This window comes from Notamacropus eugenii, chromosome 2 (assembly GCF_028372415.1).
Source record: "Notamacropus eugenii isolate mMacEug1 chromosome 2, mMacEug1.pri_v2, whole genome shotgun sequence".
NCBI classification, from domain to species: domain Eukaryota; kingdom Metazoa; phylum Chordata; class Mammalia; order Diprotodontia; family Macropodidae; genus Notamacropus; species Notamacropus eugenii.
Window position 1 is genome coordinate 528,693,497 of NC_092873.1, and position 22,254 is coordinate 528,715,750.

The 22,254-nt window shown below is 43.0% G+C and overlaps 1 protein-coding gene across 6 annotated transcripts in view; it reads right to left on the reverse strand.

Annotated features, from left to right (window-relative positions):
* The window catches only part of WLS (Wnt ligand secretion mediator), a 207,855-nt gene that overhangs the window by 27,175 nt on the left and 158,426 nt on the right, over nt 1–22,254 (reverse strand). For 2 of the 6 annotated variants that reach the window (XR_011975891.1, XR_011975890.1), the window contains exons 12-13: nt 13,910–14,035; nt 4,181–6,282 (exon numbers count right to left, since the gene is read on the reverse strand). Coding sequence is in view for 1 of the 6 variants with exons in the window: in XM_072649803.1 (XP_072505904.1) it covers nt 2,182–2,234; nt 13,910–14,035 (179 nt within the window). In the remaining 5 variants the exon portion in view is untranslated. Of the gene's footprint in view, nt 1–1,673; nt 2,235–4,180; nt 6,283–13,909; nt 14,036–22,254 lie in introns of those variants that run through there. The other 4 variants (XR_011975892.1, XR_011975893.1, XR_011975889.1 and 1 more) reach the window with 4 other exon arrangements.

Genomic DNA, 22,254 nt, shown 5'->3' on the forward strand with positions numbered 1-22,254 from the left:
TCTGTGCTCTGGGCCAGCCTTCTCATTTACGGATCAGCAAACTCATGCCCAGGAAAGGAAAATTGCTTTCTCAAGGTCATCCAGGCAATTAAGCAGGGAAGCTGAATGGTGGACCTGAGTTCAAATCTCCCTCTCAGACACTTCATGTGACCCTAGGCAACCACTTAACCTCTTTGTTCCTCAGTTTCTTCATCTGTTAAATGGGGATAATAATAGCACCTACCTCCCAGGATTGTTGTTAGGATCAGATGCCCAGTGCCTGACATGTGGTAGATGCCCTTTAAATGTTGTCTCTTATTGTTATCATCATCATTATTAAACAACAAAGCCTTCCCTCCAACTCAGGCTCTCCAGATCCAAAGGCACCTAGTGTCCTTTCTGCCCTGCCAGATTGCCTCTTCTTCCCCGTTCCCCCCCTCAGAGGCTCTGGGCACCCGCAGTGCTGGAGAGGGGCTGAGCTGTCTCTAACCTTCGCCAGCTTTAATTAGGATGGCCTTCTGCCAAATGAGATTCACCCCCGCCTTTGCTTTCTAGTTAGCATTCCTTGCTGGAAGCCACGGCCTCCCGTTACAAGTTGTAGGAAGAAAGCTTGCCAGGCTTTTACAAAGAACCCCGCAGATTGCCGATCGTGCTGGGATGCATTATCTCTCTCCCCTCTCTCCTGTATTATTTTTAACCTCCGTGCTTAAGTTGGGCTATCCCTCATGAGCAAACTGAATGTGCTCAGCTGCTGGGAAAATAGAGTTGTTAAGGCAGAGCCCAGAAGCTTCCCTGTTCCCTTTGAAAAAGGGGCAAGGGCCTCCTATTTACCTTCGCAGGTGTGATCTGGGCCGACTATGAAAGTGATGTGGATGAATGCTGCGGTCTGGGGAAAAAGGGCCTGCTCTGGAGTCAGAAGACCTGCAGTTCAAATCCTCATCTAGTGGTTAGTACTGATGTGACCTTGGGTAATTCACCTCCCTCCCTTGGGCCTCGATTCCTCATCTTCAAACAGAAAGGTTCTCACACCCCCCAAGAGATCAAAGAAGGGAGAAAAGGACTGATGTATGTGTCAATATTTATAGTGCCTCTTTTTGTGGTGGCAAAGAACTGGAAACTGAGGAATGGCTGAACAAAATATGGTGCCTGAACATAAATAGAATATTACTGAGACTTGAGAAATGAAGAAAGGGTGGTTTGGAGAAATCTGGAAGGGCTTATATGGACTGATGCAGAATGAATCACTTAGAAGTGGAAACACATTTGATACAATGTGACAGAGTAAAGACAACTTTTAAAGACCCGTGGCTGACCAGCCAGAGTCCCAAGGATGAAGCCTGCTACCTCCCTCCTGACCAAAAGGATGCAGGAGAAGATATATATTTCGGACATGGCTAATGTAGGAATGTATTTTTCTTGAATATGTATACTTGTTTTGTTTTGTTTTTCCAGTTGAGGGGGATATGGGAGGGAGAAAAAAATAAATGCTTATTAATTGAAAAGAAACAAAAAAAAATGACATGCAGAAACAAAGAAAATGAAAAGATTAGGCTCAATAATTCCTGACCACCAGCTTCAGATCTGTGGTCCTATGAGTCTTTATGAGGAACTAAATTCTTTTTTTTAAAATAGTTAAATATGGGATTTATTTATTTATTTATTTTAGAAATAGTATCATCACTTCCCCAAAGAAATTTAGTAGTCATGGCAACAATCATTTATTAAGCACCTACTGTGTGCCAGGCACTGTGCTAAACTCTGAAGAGGAAGACCAAGATAGTCCCTGCCCTCAAGGACCTTACATTGTAATGGAGGAGACAGATGTATGTCTCAACATGTAAACAACCATGTGCAAGCAAGATCAAGGCAGGACAAATGTGAAATCTCTCAGAGGGCAGGTGCTAGCACTAAAGGGAATGAGAAAGAACTTCTGGTAGAAGTACATGCTTCGGCACCAGTCACAATCAGTAACTGTGTGGCTCCCAGTTCCAATCTCATCTCCTTTGCTGGATCACGGCAGTCCTCCCTTTCCTGGTTCTGATTTTGCTTGCTTCCTTTGCTCAGATTCGGTTCACGCCAGGGTCAGGAGCAGAACTTGTATGTCATGCAGACTTGGGCAGCATCTTCAGAGTTCCCTCTGCCTGATTGCTGCTGAGTATATCCACTGGGCAGCTGTCCTGAAGAGGTGGTCAGCTCCTCCCTTCACACTGGCCTCCTCAAGCAGAAGAGTTGACATCTCTTCCCTCGAAGAGGCCCTATGAAGTAGGTGATGAGACTATTATTTGGTTTATAACTTTAGTAAATATATATTGACATCTTTTTTTTTTTTTTTGACGTAACCCAAATACTCCCAGCATCTCTCTTCCACCTTCCTCCTCCTCTAGCTAGGAGACAGAGTGGACAGAGTGCTGGGTCTGGAGTCAACAAAACTTGGGTTCAAGTCTGGTCTCATGCTTAAGTTATGTGACCCTGGGAAAGTTACTTCACCTTTATCTGCCATAAAATGGAAGTGGGAGGGCCTGATAATGGCACTGACTTTGCAGGATTATTGGAGAATCAATGAGGTATTTGTAAAGCACTCCACACAGTGCATGAATTTAGTAGGTGTTTAATATATGCTCATTTCCTTCCTCCTGGAGAGCCATATCATATTTTTAAAAATACTAAATGATTTTAAAGACAGGAAAAAAAGGAAAATAGCAGCTTAGCTGGTCAATACGTTGGAAAAGCGTGAAATATGAGCAACATGCACACTTGTGGATTCTGTTTCCTGGGAAGGGTCAGGGGAGCCTCTTCTTGGGAACTCTTTGTTCTTTATGATGGTGCAACATTCACTGGGGATTATTTGGGTGGTCGCTGGCTAGTGTCGCCTTTGTGGATATTTTTGTTCCCATCCCCCTTCCCTCAGTACATTATTCCATTTTACAGATGAGGAAGTTGAGGCTCAGTTTGGCCCCCTAGTGACAGAGCCAGGCTTCACACCCATGTCTCTCCCACTTGGAATTCATGGCTTTTTCCACCCCACATCCATTAAAGGCCCCTCCCACCTCCCTGGAAACTGCCTTTAGGTCGAAGTCATTCCTACTAACAACACTGGATTTTTGAGGCCTAGGTAAAACTGGACAGCAGTTACAGACTGCCTAAAGCAGCGTGGTGTGGTGAGAGCCAGACAGTCTGGGGCCTGGACCTGCCCCATGTTAGTTGTGAGACTCTGGACAGAGACAGACAGACAGACAGATAGATGGATAGATGGACAGACAGTGAAAGGGGAGATTGGTTGATAGATTGAAAGAGATGATAGATATGGATAGATATTAGATAACTAGCAGAGACTGAAGAATGGATACATAGCGAGAGAGAAGAGAGAGGGCAAGGAAGAGGAAAAAGAAGGAGGAGGGTAAGAAGGTGGGGACAGCCTTTCTTAAGCCCTTATTATGCTCTGTGATAAACCCTTCACCATCAGGGTCCCACCTGCCCTCTGGGGCTTATTTCTTATTCCTGCCCTTCAGCAACTCACCCTTTCCCCCTCCCCACCCCCCACTCATAATCTCACAGGGCATTTTCTGTCCATCTTTTGCCCAGAGGCCCCAGACCAACCCCAGGCCTACCATGCCCTTCCTCTTCACCTTGACTTCCTTTCAGCTCGGGGTTATTGCCTCTTTTTCATCAGACCTTCCCTGACTTCCCTGATTTCCCTCCCCCCCTCCCCCCCCCCCCCCCAGGTGCCAGTACTTCCCCTTGAAATTGCCTTACACAAGGCCTTTCAGAGCTTTAATGGCCTCAGATCTCACCCAGCCTTTCCGGATACCCTGTGTTTACTTTCTACGTGTTTGGATGTGGTGAGTCCTTAAGAAACGGATTGTCCCTGGTATTTTATTGATACAGGGAATCCCCAGGTGAGGCCACTCCCTCCACCACTTGGGTCTGGACCTTCTTTGCATCTCGTGTCCTTGAGCTGGGTTCTTGGCCCTTTTGTGTGTTATAGATCCCTCTGGCAATCTGAAACTGGAGGACTCTTTCTCAGAATAATGTTTTTATTTGGGCTTGTACGTATTTATTGATGTATGTTATTTATTTATCAGTGCATAAATATATATAGGATTATTCAGGAAATTAATCTTGGAATCCAGTTGGAAAATATTTTAGAAACAAGTTCATGGACCATAGGCTAAGAACCCCTATTTAAAGGCACTTTCTATACCTTGCTTCGGGTCCCAGTCAGCATGTGTCAGAGGAGAGAAATGAACCTTTGTCCTCCGGTTCTGGGGCTGGCCAGCTATTCATTCTGTCACAATTCCTCCAGAGGCCCTCGAGAGACTGATGGATTCTAGCAGAAAACAAAATCTTGCTCCAGTGAGAATGCTACCCAGGAAAATTCAAGCAGGAGAATGCACTGATTCTGAGGGAATCAGGGAAGGCATCGCAGAGGAGGTGATCATAAGACAGAGATGAGGGAACACATACATACCAAGAGAATAATAACTTCCCTGGATTTACAGAACTGGGTGATGGAAGGAGACTCACAGTGCTGTGGAAGGCTAGCTCAGTGTTCAGCCTCAGAATGAGGAGGGTTTTAAATGGTGGGTGAAGAAACGTCCATTTTATCCTATAGGCTTTGAATGTTATACTCATAGTAACAGAGCAATTCATGTCTTCATGGAGCCTTAATGCTAATGAAGTATTACAAACAGCTTGGGAGGGTGTCAAGATGGTTTAATAGGTGAGGAAAACAACATGGTCACTCCATCTCACACCAAGAAATGGCAGTCTCTAAGAACTGAACCCATTTCTTCCCAAGTCTCAACCAATACACTGGACTTTATTAGCTTAGCAAAAGACAAGAGTTCTTATTCTAGTGTCCACAGACCCCCAGAATTCTGTGGGCAGATTTCAGGATGTCTGAAATTGGGGAAAAAATACATATGTGTATATGTATATTTCCCCCCTGTTCTTTCTCTATATATGTGGGGGGTTTTCCCTATTCAGTTTCACAGATATCCTGATTTATTTGTCAATCTAATCTATATTTTCATTAACCTCTAACTAAATTTTAGCCTTTCTTGAAAATATCATTCTAAGAAAGGGAGCTTAGGCTCTCTAGACTGTCAGGTCTGTGGCCTCTAAAAAAATAGTTAAGGACCCTTGGGCTAAGCAGTCTGGATTGTGTCCCAAGGCTTTCAATTATACTTTCCCTTTTAAACTAAAAGAATCCAATATTAAACTCCTAGGAGGAAAACCAAGTCATCTGCAACATGTTTTCCGAATAACAGTGAAAGCCAAGACCTGAGCATCCCCTGTCACTGCCAAGAACAAGACGAATGCTCACATGCAGAGCCCTGGGAAACCGCGTCTGTCTTACACCGGGGACTTTCCTGGGCTCTGTTGGCCCCAGATGAAACACAGGGGTCTGCGGATTTGTGCGGCTGCAGGGCCCTCCCTCCGATGTTAATTAGTCACCGTTGCAGGGAAATTGTTTTCATCTCACTGGGTAGTAACACGGTGGCATTACACCCCAACCGACCGAGCATCAGGCGCACTGCGGAGGAGGGGGAGGAGGAGAAGAAGGGGGGAGGAGGAAGAGGGAGGAGGAAGGAGGAGGAGGAGAAGTAGGAGAAGGAGGCGGTTCTGATTATTACCAAATACAATGCCTCACTGTGCCAGGAGCTGGGGATTTGTGGTTGGGTAATGAGATACCCAGTCCTCTTAGCTCCATAAGGCACCCCATGGAGCCAGGCTTCCCTGATGGGCCAGCTTCATTCTAGTCACTTCAGCGTCAAATCAGGTGGCTGGGGGATGAGGGGGAGCCCACATTGCTTCAGAAATCCCAGTCTGAGCTGGATGCCCCCAGTTACATGATGCAAGTGGGAGGAGAGAGGATTGACGTCTCTCCTGCCTGCAGTCTCAACCTGTCTTCAATCCATCTCTAACATGGCTAGCTACCCTAATCATTTTCTTAATGCCCAGCCAGGAGCAGGCCATTTTTCTACTCAAAAACTGACTCTAACACTAATTCCTGACTAAAATATATCCTACTGACTCTGGCATTCAAAGCCCTCTATAAGCTGACTCCAAGCTACCAGTCTAGCCTTATCTTATTCTACCTCTTCAAATAGTCTGTGTTTTAGAGGCAACTAGGTGGTACACTGGGGCAGCTGGGTGGTGCAGTGAATGGAGTGTATCAGGTCTGGAGTCAAGAAGACTCACCTTCCTGGGTTCAAACCTGGCCTCAGACTCTTACTAGTTGTGTGATCCTGGGCAAGCCATTTAACATCATTTTTCTTCTTTCCTCATCTGTAAAATGAACTGGAGAAGGAAATAACAACCTTTGTTAAGAAAACCCCAAATAGGAGCAGGCATAGGATATCGGATACGACTGAACAGCAAACAACAACAGTTTGTGCAGTGAACAGAACACTGGACCTGGCATCAGGAATCAAATCTAGCCTCAGACACTTACTAGTTGGGTGACCCTAGGCTAGTCACTTAACCTCTGTCTGCTTCAGTGAAAATGGAAAGTGTAAAATGGGGGTGATAGCACTTCCCTCCTAGGGTTGTTTGTTGATTAAATGGGATATTTATAAAGATGTTATATAAATGTTTATTCCCTTTCCTCTCCCCTTCTAACACTATCTACCTCCAGAGAAAGAAATGACCACTAGAAGAATGTATACAATGGCTACATATATATGTATATACAGATATGTATGTGTGTGTGTGTAAATGTATATGTATGTACATATTACCCACATACACATATTTGTGTCTAATGGTAGCCATATCTGGGGGGGAGGAGGGCAGGGGGAGAGGGAAGGGAAAAAGGAAAAAAAGTTATGTAAGAGCCTTATTATATATTTAAAAGAAATACCAAGTTGTCCATAATAGATTTGCCATTTCATAAACAATCATTTTTTCTCATTCACTGTGTCACGGAGATGTTTGTTTTATTTCTGAAGTTCAGAATAAAATAAGTAAAAATTTAAAAAATAAATTGAACTAGCCTCCAATTTCATCTTCTCTCATCCCCATACCTTTGCTTAGTATCAGCCTGTGGCTGGATTATATTCCATCCTCACCCCGTCTCCTCTTATCATAGTCTTTTCCATCAGGGTCCAAGTCAGGTGCCCCATGTCTATGAAGACTTCCATGACTGCTCATCACCTCCCTTGCTCAGACAAAAGCCATCTCACATCTCACCCTCAGAAATGTCACCTCACTCTTTCCCTGGGTTTAAGCTGCGCATTAGCTCCTTGCTGATTTTTTTTTTAAGTCAAATTCTTCCAAGAGGTCCTGATCTCAGCCAGGATAGCCTCCAATGTTTCAGGGCTTAGTGCAGCTAGCACCATGGCTTCCTCAAAGGGGTAGAGCATCCTCTATCAAAGGAGAATCCCTCTTTTACTTTGATGGGAAATCAACTCTCCTATTTGACCTTGGTGAAGATTTTCAGTTTCATATATGTGTGTGTGTGTATGTATATATATGTGTGTGTGTGTGTGTGTATACGTGTATGTATATATATGTATATATATATATATCTCCTTGTTTTATGTCTTAAATTAATGAATGCATGAATTAAAATTATTTCTTTACCATGTATTATGTGCCAAGCCCTGTGCTAAGCACCAGAGATACACATTCAAAAACTGAGATAGTCCACTCCAATAACTGATATTCTAACAGAGGATGTTAGACTGTTAACACATACAGGGAGTGCTGACGAACAGGATGTTTGGATCAGGGCAGTCACAGAGATGGGGAACCGAGATAGAGTAGAATAGACTGACACCTCCTTTCTAGGAGCAATAGCTTGTTGATTTAATTACAGTTTAAGAGTCACATGCAACAACATGGCAAGATGTCTATGAACCATGGTCAGGTGGGTGGGGCCAGTCTCGACAATCAGGACATCCCAGCTCCCAACTCCCTGTGGGAGGGGGCAGTGATGGCATTTGTTAAGTGGTTCTGTGTGAATGATTAGCGAGTTGTCAAACAAGGTCATCCCTTGTGTATCTTTCAAAGAATCTTTTATAATTTTGACATGTGCGTGGGAGAAAGATGGTTTTCAGAGATTTTTTAAAGTGGTCTTTTGCTCTACCAAATCAAATGCATTTTTATGGCTAAAAATCAATAATTGCACATTGTAGGTGAGCAAATATGTGTTCTATTGTAGAATATCACTTATGCAAATCTAAAACCCACATTCAAGAATCCCCAAATGCATTTAGATTATTCACATAATTTTAAAGTTATTTTTATTAATATAGTCCCCTAACTGGTTGGGTCTCCAAAATCTGACCACATCTCCCCCTTGGTGCTTTAGGAATATCCCTGAGGGGTTAGAGATGAGTCTTTAATGCTTAAGCCCCACTGATACACTTCCCCAAATATTATCAGTTAAGGATCATTTAGTCAGCCGGCCTGATATAGCTTTTAGAAAGGGGTATTCATTAAGGTGCTATATTCAAAACAGCAGGTCCAAACCACATCCTCTCCTCCAAATTTCTGTGACACACTCTCTCATAAAAACATACAGCATTCAGGGACAAGTGGCCATTTAGTGAGCATATGTGGTAAAGGAGTAACTCATAATTCCTTATCACTAGAAGTCTTTTTTTCCTATGCATGGGGTGCTTAACTAATTCCCTGAATCTTTGTTCCCTGGTATAGACACTATTATTGGTCCATCTGCCACTATGGCTTGGACACTGATGGGAATTTGGGTCCCAAATCCACTGACCCTTTGAAGGTTGAAAGAAAGGTATAAGTCCTGACTACACAAAGAGTTAAATAAGGAATGATTCCTACATTAGCAATGAGTTGTTTCCTGCTTATTAAGATATATAAATAAAAATAAAAAATAAAATACAATTTAAAAAATACAAGTGATCAATTTAATTTTTGTGTTATTCGGTGTTTATCATGTCTAGTACTTTCTGACTTTTTTCTGAATGAACATAAAACATAATCATGATATATAGGAGCAAGGTTTCTGTGTACGAACCAATCAATCAGTATTTGTTAAGCACCTATGATAAGCCAGGCATTGGAGATACCAGTAGAAAGAATGGGGCGATCTCTACCCTCAAAGTGCTAATATTCTAATGAGATGAGAAGTCTACAAGCCTTTGAATTTCTTGTTCTTTATCATTACCTTTTATTACTTACCTTTTATTGAAGCTGCTGAATATCAAAGTGTTTACTGATTTAGTTTGGACAGCGTTATTGAGCTCCCTATAGAACCTCTTCATTTATTCATTCTCACAACAAATGTTCATATGTAAGTTACAATTACTTTCATGGTAGTCTTTTGGCAACTGTGTATTCTGACCATTGAAGTATAAGCTGATCAAATGAAATTCTTTTTCTTGTTGCCTTTGGATGCTCTATAAAACCAACTCTGCCCACATTGTTATTTGTCTCTACCTGTAATCTATCCATCGACTTGGCTACAATTTCATCTGTCTTCTGAGCTTTTCTAGTCCTTCTCTCTCTTGGTTTTCCAACCTGTCTGGCTGCTTCTTATCATTGTCGTTTGCTCGTCATCATCCGTGTCTCACCCTCTCTGTCATAGGCCCTCTTTTCTTTACTCTCTACACTCACTGAGTGATCTCATCATCTTGATTAGTTCTCTCTGCAAATGACTGAAATCTAAAGAACCAACTCCCACATTTTTCCTGAACTCTGACCCTACATCACCTCTGGGGCATCACTTCCTGGGTATCCTATAGACCCCCTGAGCTCAAATTTTCCCAAACAGGTCTCACTCTTTCCCCTCCAAAACCTATTCTTATCTCACAATGTTTCTGTTGAAGGCACCATTCTCCTTCTAGCAATCCACGACCCTACAACTAATAAAGGTCAGATGCAGGATTGAAGCCCACTGATTTTATGTTCAATACACTTTCCTCTAAATCACTCTGGCTTTCAAGAAGAGAAGCATTTGGGGAACTACAAAACTACAAAACAACTCTTATACAGATTCCAATGTAGGAATCTCACCTCATCCTTGGAACTGATTGACAATTTTGCATCTGCTTGGTCCCACTTAGCACAGTAGTATGTGCTTACTTAACTGACCTTCCCTTCTTTCATTGTTTCCTTCCTCCTTTCTTCTCTCCCTTTCTTCTTTTCTCCTCTATTCCCTCCCTCCCTTCTTTTCTTCCTTCCTTCCTTCCTTTCAGCTATCAGGTGATGCTACTTGCTACTGACATAGATCTGTCTCACAGGAAGGATCAGACTATGGAGAATCCCATACTCACCCTGGCATTTATGACTCCTTTCCACTGAGAAAAAAGGGCAGGGGATGTAGCAAGCTCTTTTGATTCTTCCACAGAGTGGATGGACCTCCTATCCTCTAGCTGTACCTCTCTCAAAGTAGATGTTTTATCTAGTTGGTGGTTGATGTAGATTTATACAAGCAGCTTAGCTCTGGGCCCCCACTTACTGGCTATGTATCATTCTTTCCTGAATTTCCAATTTGGGGCAAGATAAAATTCATATCTCTGACCTTGTTCGTGCCCCTTCCTCCTGAATTCTCCTTTCCTGTTGGTTAAGTTTGTATTTCTCTCTTACTTCCTACTGTCAATCTGCAGAGGGGGTAGGGCCAAAGAGTAAGAGGGACCACAGGGCCTGGCACATGGTAGGGGCTGAATAAATGTTTTTTGATTGACTATACATACATTCAATAAGCACCTGTATGTGTAAGGTGCTAGGGGTACAAAGACAAAAATGTAACATTCTCTACCCTCAAGGCATTTTTGTTCTACAAGCTGGTCTATCAGCTATCATTGGCCAGATGCTGTGCTGGGGATGCAAATATAATTGTCCCTGTCCCCTCACAATCCATGCTCTTGAAAGGGCTCAAGCTGCCCTTGTTTTTCTCTTATAGTGTAAGGGCTATTGGACCCCAGAAGACAACCATGTTTTCTACTCTCTCAGCTCAGGAGTCTCTCCCAGCTCTGAGAGTCTAAGGAGCTGCCTGTCTTTCAGGAACAACCCCACGCCGGCCTCCCCTGCAATTAGCCCAGATCGTGAGACTCTGGGGCCCGAGATCATTTCATCCTGCCAACAACTTCGTTTCTAAGCAAGGTCTTTCCCTGAGCTCTGTCTGCAGCTGCTGGGTAGCAACCACAGGAATCTCGAAAGCATCTTGTTGCAAAGGATCGACCTTATTATTTTCCAAACACAAGCTGCTCCTCCGGCCTTGATATGTCCTCCCAGTGGAGAGGAGTGGGGGGCAGGGCTCAGTTGTTTGCAGGTCCGGGAGGGTACAACGCGACTTGCTGCGCAATTGATCTCTGCAGTTCTTTGTCTCCTGCACAGAAACAGCATCTACCTACAATGCCTTGAGGGAGAAGGGTTTGGCCTGCCTGGCACAGGTCATCTGCTCTCCCACTAGGAGCTCCAGGGAGGCAACCCTTCAGTATGGAGAATGTTTAGAACATCCATTGTACATTCCTCGCATCCCCAAGCTCTCTGCCCCCCCCAAAAAAACCTGGTCTTCTCACTGCTCCTCACTCAAGAAACTCAATCTCCTGTCTTCATGACTGCAGTGGAGATCCCCAAGGCCTGGAATGTGTGTCCCCTGGGCCTTAGAATTCCATCTCATTTCATTCCATTCAGAGTTGAGGCCAGGTGATACCTTCTACATGAAGCCTTCCTCATCCCTTGCCTAACACAATTCCCTTGTGTATGTATATGTGCATGTGCAAGCATGTTCAGGCACACATACATGTACACACTGTCTATAGAAGGTAAGCAGGGGGAACTGTTTCATTCTTAGTCTTTGTACCATGTTCTAATGTCTATCCTGTAGGTGCTTAATAAACGCTCCCCAATTGATTGCTTGATCCCAAGGACCCAGGATAGGATGTTGGGTTTCTCAGTTTGAATCTCAGACCTCAGGCAGGGCTCCATCTCCGACGCATCAATATGGGGCCTCTATGGTCCCAGGATCATCTTCTCCTGAATTTCTCCAGGCCTTGGCTTCCTAACTGGTTTATTAGAAGGGAGGAAATGTAATAAGATTCATTGGTAGGGAAAGAGAATGGAGGCTGCTGTCAGAAGGACTGGGTTCAAATGGCAGCTTTGCTACTTCCTACCTTTGGGGGCAGAGCAGTTAGGTGGTGCTGTGAATGGTCTGGAGTCAGGAAGTTGTGATGATAGTAGCTCAGTTTTTTTTTTTCTCTCCTGTCCAACCTTTGTGATTCCATTTGGGGCTTTCCTGGCAATGATACTGCAGAGGTTTGCTATTTCCTTCTCCTATTCATTTTACAGATAAGGAAACTGAGGCAGACAAGATGAAGTGACTTGCCCAGGGTCACACAGCTAGTAAGTGTCTGAGGCTAGATTTGAACTCAGGAAGATGAGTCTTTCTGACTCCAGACCCAGCATTCAAATCCAGCCTCAGGCATTTACTAGCTGTGTGACCCTGGACAAGTCGCTTCACCCAGTTTGCCTCAGTTTCCTCGTCTATAAAATAAGTGGGGTATGTGTATTTATGACCTTTAAGGCCTCTTCTAGTTTCAAATCATTTATGATCCCTCACTGCAAAATGCACACATCTCTAGCTAGAGGGACTTTAATCCTTTTTTCTCTTCCATATCCTTCCTACTGGGCAGGGATTTCTTAGTAGTCTGACCCATGTCTGACCCCTGCTTCCTGCCCCATTCCCAGATTCTTTCCTAAGAAATGTAATATCTTTAGTCTGTCCCCATTACCTTCATGTTGACTATTGGCTTTCCAGCTTTAAGTCCCTCTCTACTGGCATCCATCCTTCACATGACTGCCCAAGTGACCTTCTGAAAGCCCAGGACCTACCACATTACCCACCACGATCACTAGGTTACCTGTCACTATCCACCTCCTCTGACAACCTGGGCTCATCCTATTCTTTCAGTCTTTCTACTCTTCATTCTTCTCCATGCTCCCCACTGCATCAGCCTACGTTGTTACTCATGGGAGACACTCCATCTCCTGTCTCTGGGACTTTGCTCTGGCTGCTCTCCCTCCCTGGTATGCTATCCCTCCTCACCTCCACTTCTTAGAATCCTTGGTTTCCTTTGATACCTAACCATATCTCTCCTGTTAGAAGGTGAGCTCCTTGAGGGCAGAAATTAGGTTATTTTTGTCTTTGCCTCTCCAGAGAGCCCCATGCTTACCACCTCCCAAGTGCTGAATAAAGGGCTGAGGATGGATAATATAGTCTATGCTACCATATGTGGTCACTCTTTCAAATAATTTGCTTAACTACTTTTCTTAGGGTTTAATACACACACACACACACACACACACACACACACACACACACACACACATATACGTATATATTTCCAGAATAGAAGGATGTATTTTCAGAAGTCACTGATTAAAAAAAAGACATAAATGAAACTTATTTTAAGGAGAAGAAAGGAAGGAAAAGGCCCTGACATATTCTAGAGTTTGCAGAAAAAAATAATCAGTTCAAAGTTCTTTGCCCAGAACAGACTGACATCAAAAGTAGACACCTTGGGGACATGAGATGACCTGCCTGTTAGTTGCAGGAGTCTTCATGTAGAATGAGGTACCTGACCAAGGAGCATAGTGACATGCACAGGGACTCTGCTCCCCAGTAGCTCACTGTTTGGTGATAGAAATGTCTTTTTCATCGGCCTTTGAGTGGTTACTGAGTATGTATACAAAGGTCTCCAACAGAAGAACTTGAGCTCTTTCTGTTGGTAATGAGAGAGTCAAGGGCTGCTGCTGGTCTGTGGGGGGGTGGCAGAACTCGGATCTTCTCTGATCTGGTTACCATGTGGTCACTCACCCTTGGCACATCTTGTTTCTTTTGTCTGTGTTGTACTTATAATTTTCTGACCTTAAGTAAATGAGTATCAGAAAGGAAAAAGATCTGGTTGTAACTTTGGGAGTTTCAAACTCTTGTCACCAGACTCACCAGAAGTCCAGCTAGTGGAATCCATATCAGAGGGTCGGTAGTAGCTACAGCAGTCAAGCCTGATGGGGAGCAGCTGGCTTGACCCAGTCCTGTAGGGAATCAGCCTAGCAGCCAAACTGACATGTTCTGCAAACACAGGAACAAATCATCCATTAGCTATTCAGGGAAAACTTGGTAGGGGAAAATGGTTGTATTAACCCCTATGCTTGAATACATTCTCTCCAGGAAAGGAGATGGTGGAACTGAGGGTGATCTCAGTTTAGGAGGTTTTTCTATACTTCGATCCTTGCAATATCTTTGTAACAGAAATTTACAAATCCCTCTTCAAGCTTATTTATCAGTAAGTATTAGGGAGATGGTAACAGGTTGCTTGATGAACATAGTGGATGATGCAATGGCATTAGCCACCCTCAATCCCTCAGAGTCACCCCTAGGACACAGACAAGAGAAATAGCAGCCATGCTTTGGAGATCCAAACTGCTAGTCCAAGTATGGGTTAGTGAGAATAAACTCAAAGTCTGTGCTAAATAAGATATATTAAAAGAACCATGGGACAATCTCCAGAGTGTGGATTCTCTATATAGGATTTATGCGAAGTCATGAGTAAAAATCCCACAGGAAAAGAGAACAAAGACCAGCTGTGATCTGCAGGGGTGGGATGGGGGAGGACCCACATCAATGACATCATGAATCCATTGAAGTATTGAATTACAAATGAGTGTATAAATAAATAAATGACTCTGGGGGTGGGTGTATAGAGACCTTTGCAACTCATGGTTACTCACTCAAGGTTACTCATTCTCTCCTTTGGTTTCTTTTCCCCTTTTAATAAAAATTTTCTCTTTAATTTGTGAACTTTGTGCTTTTAAGGGAGGAGTTGGTCTCCGTGTACTGGAGGGAAGGGGGCCATGTATACATCTTCTCAAGTTCTCTCTGTGGGTATGTGTGAAAAACAACTAAACAGCAACCCTCGGAAATAAATACATCACTACCTAACCAGACTTCAGCCACTTTGCTCCCCTCCACAGCTCATAGGATTCAGACTCGCTGGCCTCCTGGCTGTTCCTCCTCCTTCAGCCTCCAGCTCCTGAACATGGCCTCTCCCACACTGGAAACATTCTCCCTCTGGCGTCTTGGAAGTTCCTGCTGACATCTCAACTTCCGTAAGGACCTCTCCCTATGAACCTAATATGGATGCCTTCCTTCTCTTGGTTTCCTCCAGTTCATCCCACAGGCCTCTTTGTACCTGGTTGTTTGCAAGTCTTCCCATTCAGTTGATCAGAAGCTGCTTAATGGCAAGGATTTTTCTTTGTACCCCCAGGGCTAATACAATGGGCACTTAATAAGTGCTTGTTGACTTGACTGGGACTTAAAGCTAGAAAGGCCATTGGAGATGATCTAGCACCATTGCCCTTTGTTGATTACTTCCATTTTCTCCAATACATAGTTTGCTCCTACATAGTCATTTGTCTCCCCCATCAGACTGGGATCTCCTGAAGGACAGGGATTGTCCTTTGCCTTTCTTTGTGCCTCCACTGCTTAGCATAGTACCTGGGACATATTAGGTCCTTAATAAATGTTTATTGACTGACCCAGTGATAATACCTCTCATTTTACACTTGAGGAAACTAAGTCTTAGAAGAAGAAAGTATCCCAATGTCATAAGGGTAGAAAGTAGAGACATGGAGTGGGAGAGGGGATTAGAACTCAAGTCTTCTAGCTCTACATAAATAGGCTTTTGAGAGAGCAGATAACTTGGTCCAACTTCTTCTTTTTGTAGATGAGGAAACTGAGTCCCAGAGACTGGCCCAAAGTGGCCCAGACTCTACAGAGCAGCTGTGTCTCCTCTTCCTGCCATGCCACCAGAACCTCACTTTACCTGTCCCGCAGCTTCCCTTGGGCAACATCCTACTTTGCTCCTTTCACATACTTCCAACCCCCAAGAAAGACTCCCAAATCTGCTCATTAATTAAACTAAAAAAGACACTGTGAGGGCAGTCATTTTATATCTCTTTTAAGGTCTCTTCACTGGAGAGAACTGGACACATCACCACTCATCTCATCTAACTCCCTCATTTTACCATTAAGGAAACTGAGGTCCACAGTTAATTCTCCAGACTAAAATCTGGATCTCCTGACTCCTAGTCCAGTGCATGCTACACAGTTCCTTCTGCAAGACCTTTAATAGAAAGTCATTTCTGGTTTGATCCTGTACATTAGAAATGGTTGCTAAGGTAACCAGGGGAGGGGAAATGTGTAATGTGTAAATCTTTTAATTGTTTTTAGATGAGCAAGGCTACCAGCTTTAGTTTGAAAGGACTCAGACAAGCTGGTGGGGAGCCTGCTGGGAGACAGTAAGTGCTCTCTGCCTGACCCTGGCTCCCCTGACCTCCCCTTCCCCTGTGCTGGCGCCTCTGGTAGACAACCAGTGGGCTCTTCTGACCAGCAGCCCATAGTCCAGACCCTTCTGTGTGCCCATCAGTCTGTTTCTCCTCCATCCCCCCTCATCTCATGAAAAGTATAAAAGATGAAATAAGCAGCATGGAAGGAAGGTGTGTAGCATTGTTGACTCATGGTCAGATTTGTGCTTTGATGGCTGAATGGCGCATGGGCTGGACTGGGGAGAGGCTAAGGCAGGCAGCTGCCCCCAGTGACTGTTGCAATAGTCCATTGTGAAGTGATGAGGGCCTGTCCTAGTACAGGGGCAAGGGCAGAGGATTGGTGGGGGTATATATGGGAGAGGCTGCAAAGATAAAAATTCATCTGGTGGATGTGGAGAGTAGAGATGGTGGAGATGGGGTTCAAGGATAAGACTTATGCTGTGAGCCAGGTGTACTGGGAAGTTGTAGGGGGACGTTTGAAGGTGGGGGAGGGCTTAGTAGGAAAAGAATGAGTTCAACTTGTAAGGTCTTGAGTTTAAGATGTCTATTGGATATCCAGTTTGAATTGTCTAAAAAGCAGTTGGAAATGTTAAGACTCAAGGTTATCAGAGAGGTTAAAGTAGGATTGGTAGATCTTTTGTCAGCTTAGAGATGGTCATTAAATCCATGGGAGCTGATGAGATCACCAAGTGAAGTGGTATAGAGGGAGAAGAGAAGAGGGCCCAGAACAGAGCTCTGGAGGACACCTATTATTAGTGGGTATGACCTGGATGAGGAGAGTAAGACTGAGAAAGAGTGATTGTGTAGGTAGGAGGAGAGCCAGAAGAGACAAAACCTAGAGGAAAGAACATCAAGGAGAAGATGATGATCTAGAAGGACGAGGCTTGAGAGAAAGCCATTGGGTTTGGTATTTAAGAGTTTATTGGTCACTTTGGAGAGAGGAAAGGCCGATGATGTCACATATGAGACATCTTGTGATTATTAAGAAGATTCAGTCACATCTATGGCCCACATATAATAAAGAAAACCACTTTGGAGTCCAGCTGTCCAGCAGTGGGTCAGGCTAATGGTAAAGGAGCTCCAACCAAGCCCCTGAGAAGAAATTGCTTGTAAGGAGGAGAGAGTTTTTATCTCACTGCTACCTGTCCCCTCAGATGACCATGGAAGTTCCCAGATCCTGAAATCTCACCAAAGGTCTCCCCAGTGACCAGAATCACTAGTGGTCAGACAAATTGGGAAATGACTGAGCAGCAATTTTGAGAAAGATGCCTCCAGGTAGTGATCTTGTGGGTATTGCAAAGGATGGAGAGATTGTGGGGTGGCAGCTGAGTAGTTTGGCCCAACCACAGATCAGCCCAACCCAGGAATGGATTGACCTATAGTGCAGAGATGCCTCATCCTTCCAAGACCCAGTCTAGTGGAGTGAATCATCCCTCACTGATGTTGTGTGAGCAGCAAACTTCAGGAAAACTCCACAAAAGGAGAAAGAATTTCTCCAGGTGGGAGTTGGGAGGTACCACATATATTCTCTCTCTATGTGCACTTCACTATCACTTTACTCTAAATTCATTTTTCCCATGGACGTGTGTGTACCTGTGGGAAAGGGAACCCCAGATTTGGGGACAAAGTATTGTGTTAATTTTTCTTACTATCCCTTCTTTGGGGATTCTTTATCTTTTCTTTATTTATTTATCTATTCTTTTCTTTATCTTATCTTTATCTGAACTTATTTAAAATGCATTTTTGATAACTGTACTTCAATCAACAAACATTTATTAACTGCCTACTCTGTGTCAGGCAGTGTGTTTCAATAGAATTGGGTTCCTTTGTAATCCTATGGATTTTATTTTGTGCATTTAAAGACCTTATTCTAAAAAAAGTTTCATCAGCTTCATCAGGCTGCCAAAGGGGTCCATGATACAAGCTTGATCTAAGAAAATCCTCTTTTATAAAAGCTAATGGCATCAATTAGTTAGCTGTTAATGGCAAGCACATCAATGGTGCTTTATGAGTGACAATACTAGAAAGGCCAGCAGAACCCTGAGACTAGTTGTGGCAGCTGCTGTATGGGACCTGAACTGACCATGAGTGTATATGTGCGGGACCTGGGTCAGTGGCCCCAGAGGAAGGTGCTACTCTGCTATAAAAGATGGAACCTGGTGATATAATGAGTCACAGCCCAAAGGCTAAGAAAATGAGGGTAACTGAGCAAGTGATTTCATTGGTGGATACTAAACACTTTCCTACTATCTGTGAGCACCTGGCACCATTTATTCTGGGTTGGCCTTCAATAACTTCAGCTGTGCAAGAAACCTATAAGGAAACTCAATATAGAGTCATATTTCACACCATATACCAAGACAAGCTCCAAATGGGTATATGATTTAGTAATAAAGAGTGACATAATAAACAAATCAGAGAAATGTGAAAGAAATTACCTGCTATGGATAGTTCATGACTAAACAAGAGAAAAAAGAGCTCCACAGGAGGAAAGATCGATAATTTTGATGACATAAAATTAAAAGTTTTTCCTTAAATGAAACCAATGTGGCTAAAATTAAAGAAGAAGCAGGAAATTGGGAGAAATCTTTGCAGCAAGTTTTTCTAATAATCCATTTCTAAGATACATAAGAAACTGATGAAAATTCTTCAAGAGAAGTCATTTTCCAATTGCTAAATGATGAAAAACTATAAATAATTTTCAAGAGAAGAAATACAAGCGATCAATAGTCATATAAAAAGCTCTAAATCACTAATAATTAGAGGAAAGTACATTTGAAAAACTCTGAGGCCACATTCAGCAGATTGGCAAAGTTGACATAAAAGGAAAATGACAAATGATGGAGGGGCTGTGGGAAAACTGGTATGTTAATGTACTGTTAGTTGTGAACTGGTCCAGCCTTTCTGGAAAGCAGCTTGGAACTATGCCTAGAAAACTATTAAACTGTGAATATCACCCTGTGAACCCAGCAACACTGCTCCTAGGTCTATACCCCAGAGAGATCAAAGAAAGAGGAAAAGGACCAAGATGTACAACAACATTTATAGCAACTCTTTTCTTTGGTGACAAAGAACTGGAAACTGAGGGCTAGTCATGCCCCTCAAATGGGGAATGACTGAACAAGTTCTAGTATACAAATATGATGGAATGCTATTGTGCTGTAAGAAATGAAGGGGATAGTTTCAGAAAAAAAACTGAGAAAACTTACATGACCTGATGCAGAATAATGGGAGCACAACCTGGAGAACCATTTATTCAGTGACTACAATGTTGTAAAGACAAATAACTTTGAAAGACTTAAGAACTCTGATCAACACAATAACCAACCACAATTCCAAGGGACTCATAATAAAACATGCTATCCATTTCTACTTAGAATGGAGATTTAAGACATATACTTTTTTCTGTTTGTTTTTTTTTTTTTTTTTGGCCATGGCTAATGTGAGAATTGTTTTACTTGACTATGTATAATTGTAATGGGTTTTGCTTTCTTACTTTCTTGGCATGGGAGAGGGAGAGGAGAGGTTGAGAATTTAGAACTGAAAATCATATAAAACTGAATTTAAAAAGAAAAGAGAGCCAGCCATAGAATCAAGAAGTTTAGTTTGGCTAATACAGTGCTGCTGTGTAATATAGATTAACTGGAGCACATCTAGAAGAGGCAGCCCAAGATGGTGAAGGCATTCTGATCATTCCACATGAGAATCAGCTGATAGAACTAGGCATATTTTGCCTGGAGAAGAAAAGACTTGAACATGGGTGAGATGAGAACTCTTTTTCCTCATCTGAAGGGCTGTCCATGTGGAGAAGAGATTAATCTTGCTCTGCTTGGCCCCCACAGGTCAGAACTAGGAGCAATCAGGGGAAATTTCAACCTAAGGGAAGTTTGATGTCAGGAAACACTCCTTAAGACTTAGAGCTGTCCATAAGTTGGATAGAATGCCTGAGTCTTCAAGTGAAGGATGGTTAGCTGTGTCTCAGAAATTGGAGGAGGCAGCTAAGACAATGGAAAAGGCAAGAGATTTGGAATTAAAGGACATGAGTTCAAATTTTGCCCTCCAAAGACTACTTGAATGACCCTGGGCAAGTCAAAGGATCACAGAGTTAGAGCTGGAGGGTACCTCAAAGACGATGTAATCCAACTACTATTTCATAGATTAGGAAATTCAGATCCAGAGAGATTATGTGATTCGTCTCAGTTGATCCAGGTAGTAAATAGTAGAGATAAGATCTGAACTCAGCACCTCTGACTAGAAAATTATTTCTTTTTCTACTCTGGGCCTCAGTTTCCTCTTTTATAAAGTGAGGAGTTGAATGAAATGATCACCTAAGATCTATTGCAGATCTCAATCTATAAACCTATGAGATTAGCTTTTTGGTGGGAAACTGGTATATTAGATGGCCCCTGAGGTCCCTCCTGGCTTCGATATTTTGTGATTTGGAGTCAGTAGGGACCTAGATTCCAACCTTTCCTCTGACATTTTCTCACTGTGACAATAGGAAAATCACTCAACCTTGCTAGACTCAATTTCCTTGCTTATAAAACAAGGAATGATGCTTGTATCTTTCCTGACTTAGCCCAGCACCATACTGAGTGCTTGGAAATGTAAAGAGAAGGCAGCCTCTGTCCTCAAGGAGCTTATATTCTAACAGTGGATGACCATAAATAAAGGGGAGACAAATATGGCGGTTTTGACAATGGTTAAATGTTTCTTAAAGCCTCTTGGGAAATTTGATTTCATATCACAATGTGGACACTTAAGTAAACTTTGCCCATGTGGTAAATTATGATTTTTAAGGAGAAATTCTACAAAGAAAAACCTTCGTACATATTGTATATTATATGGGCTATGGGACATTTATGGGCCATGATGACAAAGCCCACAGAGTCAGAAGAAGAGTCGGGGAGAAAAAAGGATGTTGTCCTGGATCCTTCCTCAAAATGGAAGTTCTGGAGGGACTGTCTGGTGGGAGAACTCGCCTTCACGTAAGTGCTATTCTAGTCAAATTGGCTGCTCCCCATTCCTTCTACTTAACATTCTATTTCTCACCTCCATACTTATTTGTCTCCTTCAACTGGAATGACTGCCCTCCTCCCCTCTACCTTACACAAAGACTTAGCTTTTTTCAAGATAAAGTTCAAGTACATCCCACCCACCAGTTACTAGTAGACTCCCTCTAGAAAGTACTTTGAATAACTGTATACACTTTGCATTTGCTCTTCTGTGTAGATGTTGTCACCCCATTCCCCTTCCCCACCCTCCTCTTCCCCAGTGAATTCGAGACCTTTATGGCCTTTATGGGCATTGTTGTATTCCCAACACTTAATACAGTGCCTGGCACCCAGTAGTCCCTTAATCAGTGTTTGCTACATTTAATTGATTGAATTATACTAGTTCCTGTGTGTGAAACACTTTATATACCTATAGTGCTATAGAAATCAAAATAATCAAGCACTTATTAAGTACCTACTATGTGCCAAGAACTGTGCTAGACAGTGGGGCTGGAAAGACAAAAAAGAAACCATCCCTGCCTTCAAGCAGCTTACATTATATTAGGGAAAATCTCCATGGACAGAGATAAGTTGCATACAGGATACCAATAGCTTTGAGTAGGGAGAATGAATCAAATAGTTCTCAAGAAGGAGATGGAACTGAGTTGAGCTTTGAAAGAAGCCAAGAAGGGTGAGAAGCAAGAGTATTTTTGACACAGGGGATACTAATTTTTCCTTACTTCAACACCCTGCCTCCTCATGCACATCCATCATCCCCTGTGGCCTTATCACCGTAGAACATTCATCATCTCCCATGTTCTTCCTACTTTGGAGCATCCATCATTCCATGTGACCTTCTCACCCTGGAATATCTTTCTTCTCTGCTGACTCAGTCTCCCATTGGTGAGTTCCTCCCAGGATCTCCCTTTTGTGTAGGGGCCCAAGCTAGCCAGCCTTCATCCCTTTAATG